Source organism: Musa acuminata, chromosome BXJ1-9 (genome assembly GCF_036884655.1).
Source record: "Musa acuminata AAA Group cultivar baxijiao chromosome BXJ1-9, Cavendish_Baxijiao_AAA, whole genome shotgun sequence".
Classification (NCBI taxonomy): Eukaryota; Viridiplantae; Streptophyta; class Magnoliopsida; order Zingiberales; family Musaceae; genus Musa; species Musa acuminata.
In genome coordinates, this window is record NC_088335.1 from 3,999,434 (window position 1) to 4,005,433 (window position 6,000).

At 39.0% G+C, this 6,000-nt stretch overlaps 1 protein-coding gene across 1 annotated transcript; it reads right to left on the reverse strand.

Annotated features, from left to right (window-relative positions):
* Positions 1-1,350: 1,350 nt before the first annotated feature.
* LOC135592585 (probable aquaporin TIP4-3) lies at positions 1,351-2,610 on the reverse strand. Its single transcript, XM_065082124.1, has 3 exons — positions 2,403-2,610; positions 2,076-2,323; positions 1,351-2,000 (listed from the first exon to the last, which is right to left on the reverse strand). Exons 1-3 carry the CDS (start codon positions 2,527-2,529, stop codon positions 1,608-1,610), a joined length of 768 nt encoding a protein of 255 aa, XP_064938196.1. The 5' UTR covers positions 2,530-2,610; the 3' UTR covers positions 1,351-1,607.
* Positions 2,611-6,000: the final 3,390 nt, after the last annotated feature.

Sequence of the window (6,000 nt, forward strand, 5' to 3'; positions counted from 1 at the left end):
TCTGCTTTTAATTGGAGGAAGCCACAAACAAAAGCTCTGCTCGTGTCAGTATACGACTCTTCGATCTGTTCATCTCAGAACATAAACAAACCTTGAAGTAATGAAATCAAAATATAAATATATAGCTTAGAACGATCAAATCCTTTTAGAAGAACTGCATGGTATAGAGTTCCGGATTAGGGATCAAATTAGGCTTGGAGAGGCTTGAGAAAGATCAAAGTCAGGTACAGGACGATGATATCATGGTTTAGACATATCAAGCACCTGCCGAAGTCAAGCATGCCATGATTTAGACATGTGAAGCACCAAAGGCATGCATCTGCAGCTGGGATTTCATTGCCTCCTCTGTTCGGTGATGTTGACGGATGGGGTGATGGTTGTGTTGGCGTGATGGTTTGGCATACGAAGTGTTGTCTGTGAAGGTAGCTCCTTCTATACGGAGGGTGAGAATCGATGGGGCCAACCCGTGCGTGAAGACATAAGCGGCCGATGGTGTGACTAACTGGTGGAGGATGATTATCTCCAGTAGTGTTTTCATTTCAGATCAAATCTATAGTAGACTCTTATTGTGATTACTTGGGGAGGTTTTAGATATCGTGGACAGTGACGTGATTCTTGTATCCCAGTTGTTCTCTTGTGATTGTTGCTAGGGTTTAGGGTAAGAGATTGAGATTTGTATATTCATTATTCTCATAGTGGATTATCTCTAGTTTGCCCCGTGATTTTTACCCTTCACATTAGAGGGGTTTTCCACGTATATCTTAGTATTCTATTTGATTGAGTTTTCCACGTATATCTTGATATTCTATTTTATTATGATTTCATTTAATTTCGTTGCATATCTGCTAGTATTTGTTCATATACAAAGATCATGACCCGTTGATGGAGCTCGATAATCTATAAAGTCGACTCGAGATTTCACATTTCGATCAGGATCCAAGGCAAAATAGCTCCTCGTTGTCATATGAAGGATCCATTCATTGTTGTTAAGGCGTTCATCGGTACGTGGGAAGGACAGGGAGATGCTATATTATTTTACGTGTCATGTCGCAACGACGGGTCGTCTTCCCACTTGATAGAATCTACGGCATGATATAAGACTAATGGAACTCTAAGCTTGATGGAAGGAGGTGGGATCACACGGAATGACGAGCTCGGATTGGTGGAATTCATTGGAGTGTTGGTAGCAAAAATCCACACGGGGGTCGTTGTTTGGGACGATGAGCTCTCCTTGCCTGTAGGAGACGACCAATGGAGTTTAATTCCGACCTCATTGACTTTGCGAAGGATGGGTTTGTTTACCACAGAAGGTTAATGAATGGTGCCAACTATCACTGGATATCGATGCACTTAGCAATCTTTATGGTCGACTCCTTTGTGTGCTATCCAGTTTCAGGAGTTTACATGACTGACGTCTCACAAGAGAAACCTTACAGATTTCAAGTCGGAGGTTCTATTTTTCTGTTGACCTACTCAAGTTCTAGTAATTTCATGTATATACACATGTATACGTAGAACATGTGGGACCCTATCATCTAATCTACAAATGACGTGACACTACACGTCATTTGTGATGCTTTCTTCATCCCCAGGGAGGTAAAAAGAATCTAACAGAGTGGCTTGGTGATGCTTTCTTCATCACCAGGGAGGTCGTCACGAGGCCGCATGAGATAGAGGTGGTCGTAGACGAACCCCGCGAGGCCACTCCCCACGAAGGGCCCCGCCCAGTACACCCAGTGATTGGTCCAGTCCCAGGTGGCCAGGGCGGGCCCGAAGGACCTCGCCGGGTTCATGGAAGCCCCCGAGAAGGGCCCGCCGGCGAGCGTGTTGGCCCCCACGATGAGACCAATGAGCAGCGGCGCCAGCACCGACACGATGCCCTTCTTGGGGTCTACGATGATGGCGTAGATGGAGAAAACCATGGAGAAGGTGAGGACGACCTCCATGATCGCACCTTGAAGGGGCCCTATGCCCACACCGAGCGCGTGAACTGGGACGGCCTGCTCCACCGCCAGGAGCAGGAGTTAGTTCCGAGGTACGAGCAGGTAGTAGACGAAGGCGGCAATCAGACTCACCTGCCCTCCAGCGATGTACTGGAGGAGGAGGCACGCCATGGAAGAGCCCAGCAGCTGGACGATCACGCAGAGGACGCAGCGGAAGACGGTGACGTAGCCGCCGGCGGCAAACCCGATCGTGACGGCGGGGTTCAAGTGCCCCGCCGAGACGTCGAGGCCGACGGCTACCATCACCGCCACCAGCATCGCCTGAGCCACCGCCACCGCCGTCAGTCCCATGATCGAGTCCTGCCCTCCTGCCATCTTCCCTGCAACAACAACCACCGATGCCACCCCTCAAATACCAAACCCAGCAACAGGTTGAGAAAAGGAAACGAGTCATGTTACCGGCGGTCATGGACGCAGCGACGCCGACGAAGACGAAAAGGAAGGTGAGGAGCAGCTCGGTGAGGACGGACCGAGCGAACTCCGGGTCGGTCATCTCCTTTCTGCTTCCCAGCTTTATCCTCGCCATCTCTGGGGTATGGTACCAATGTTTGGTCCTCTGTTGGTGGATATATAAAGAGCAAGGAAGAGCTAATTACGTGGCCTGGCTTTTTACTGTGTGAATAGCTCTGTCAGATAAGGTTGAGCAACTTTGGCCAGATATTTATTTGTTGAGATGAGCAATAAGGCAGTCGACGTCATCTAGATATTTCTAAGCACCGTAAATTTGGATCAGATATGATTTCCATCAATGTGACCCGAATCCAATACAAAGAGAAAGATTTCCATCGGATTGAGTGCACCCGAATCACAAATAAAAATCTAATCTAACGATTACCTACATATTAAAAAAAATTGAAGTTTGAAATTTTTTCGTATAATATTATAATTAGAAAATTCAGATAATATCACTAGTCACGTAAAATAATTATTTTATCTCTATTATGGTCGGAATAAGCGTCGCTGTACCCCAGCTGGACCTTTGGAGGGCTAGTCCGGGTAGGGGGACGGCCGACGGGGCCAGCCGTAAGTCTTGGAGGCTGCCAACAGCAATGCTTTCGGTGGTACGTCTCTTTTTTTTGGTCCAATGTGCTTTTCCTCATGCGAAAAGAATGGAACGTAATGCCTTATGTGGTCCGCAGTGTCAATCTCATATATATATATATATATATATATATATATATATATATATATATATATATATATATATATATATATATATATATATATATATATATACATATATATATAATATATATTAAAATAACTCAAATAATTATTTTATAATTATTATTGTCGGAATTATCTTTATCATTGTTGGTGTGTTCATGTTGAACTTATGAACATCGCAGATAGAGTGGATCAATGAATCTAGCCTATGGACGAAGACGTAAGCAATAAGAAAAGTGAAAAGGGAAATCAATAGAGGACAACCCTTCTATGAAGGCGTAGACAATTAGGGAAGAGAATGAGAGCAACTAGTGGAAGTAGCTCCCTTGTATACAGAAGGTGAGAATCGATGGGTCCAACCTGTGCGTAAAGACATAAGCGACCAGGAGAACGTGGTGGGTGGTGTGACCAACTAACGGAGGATGTTATCTATAAGTGTAAGTGTAAGAATTTTTCAAAAAGCAAATAAAAGCACTATATAAATTTTTTTCAAAGTTGGAATGCTCAATTTTTTTTCTCGAAATTCGAATATATATATATATATATATAATTAATCTCCATAAGTTGCTATAAATAAATTATAATTGAAACTAAAATTTATATTAATATATTTCAATAAAGAAACATGAGGTTAAAAACATTAAAAGGTATGTGAGTGGTTGAGCTATATTTTCCTCATTGATTTTTGTGACATATATAGAGGATCTTAGTATTGCGTGATACATGTGTGCTATATTGATGTGTGACACGGATGGAGGAGCAACTTACCTAAAATAATCTCCACTAATTCGTTTTTAAATATCACACTTATTTATCAAGAATTTACTTTGGCAAGCTTTTTTCTCTCTATATCTCAATTTTATTTCTCCTATTCATTATTTTCTCCTCGAGAAAAGAAAAAAAAAACAAAAAAAATAATCCCCAAGAAACCTCGTAAAAGAATAAAGAATATAAAAATATTGAATCCAAGTATATCGATTTGATCGAAAACCATACATATAAGTACGAAAGATTAAGTTCACTAATAATAATAATGATAATATCATAAAAATTAATTATTTAGTATCGATTATATGAATCATTTATAAAAAATGAAATCGGTTAAGATGGTTACAATACATAAAATTTCCAACTAAAATTAAAAATTTTAATTTAACCAAAACTATTAAATCGATTATTCATAAATTTTAATTGAATGTCCCAACGTGGATCAAATTGGAAGGTTGGATAAAGTTGTGGAAACATGAAGAATCCTTCCACAGCATCATTGTTTGTACTGCCTCGATCGGACCATCCTTTAATGCCCGATGCCGACATATCATACTATTCCTCGAAGCCACATAGCTACCCGACTGAATGTTCCACGCAATAAGTCACTCTTCGATGCCACTCAACTCTCACATCGAGTTATGTTTTAGATGGTACATTCGGTAAGTTCTTTTTTGAGTTTTCCATTAGTGTATATGGAGATATACATATGTTTTTAGAAAAAAAGGAATAGCTTTTTTTTCGATATTAGCTATGTAGTACGATTTGACTTTTCAATTTAACGTGTTTATGAAAGAAAAAGAAATAATATCATGGATTTTGATTTTCGAATCATTAGGTAGTCACACGAGAAAGAAAGAAAAATGAATAATATTGAAGCATGAAAATGTTTAACGAGATATCGACATTCAAATTAAAATTAACATATAAGGAAATATATATTATAATATTACTATTAAATCAATATCAAAATAATATTTTTTTAATCATCTTGATTTAAATAATCTATGCGAATGATTAGGTCATCACTTCATACCATAAAAAAAATCTACCCACACAATAAAGAGAATTTAAAATATCTTTCTTAGGTCTTTCTTTTGTCCAACCGATAAGGTCACTCTACCGATTCTCTCAAGGAAAGGTTGGATGGAATAAAATCCAAAGGGAACGCCGTCAACCATCCTTGTCAACATTAAAGTAAGATTGGGATGCTCGATCCATTGGTGGCCCAATCTACTTTGTAGAGGTTGGTCGGATCTTTCATCGACTTCTCCGTGATAAGTGTTCGTGTCTCGTTGTAACCCATGCAATCATCATAAATGTTGGAAGAGAAAAAAAGCGTTCGTATTACAATGAAATTGTTTCGCGTAGCAAAAGGTCAACATAATACAACAACAGAGATTAGTCAACAAAAAAAAAAAAAGGTGTAGAACGATAGGTTCTAATGAGCATCAATTTAATTTGCTCAATTGTTGGAAGGATTTAAAAGGTAATTGTGCTTTATTTTTAGATATGTATTCTTAGATCAGATAGGCTGATTAACAAGAGATCTACAAACTTTGCCCTCTAAAAGATCTGCAATATTTTTATTGGATTACCACAAATTAGTCTCGAAATGTATATTAATCTTAACAATTTTTCCTCACTTGAAAGGTGATTTAACTTGAAGTGTGAACGCAACTCTAAAATTTCTAATTAAATACTAAAAAAGAGGGATAAATGTAGAATTCAAATTTGTTAGTGCAAATTATGATTGTTTAAGCTGGAAGAGGGGTTCGAATCCAACTAGGGTTCTTTCTAAGTCATATCATCACTTACAAAGTGTCTAACTCGTGAAATGAAGTTTTCGACGATTAAGATAGTCTTGAGTTCAGACTGATCGAATATGCAATCCGTAGAATCAATGAATCGACACAGTTATCAAATAAATTCATAGTCGATTAATTATAGTGAAGAGAATTGTTCAGTGTATCAAGAACATACTAAGGGGTCGTTTTTAATAAGTGACTTTGAATATCATTATATTTGAGATTATCATGGGGAACATGCTATATATTCATGC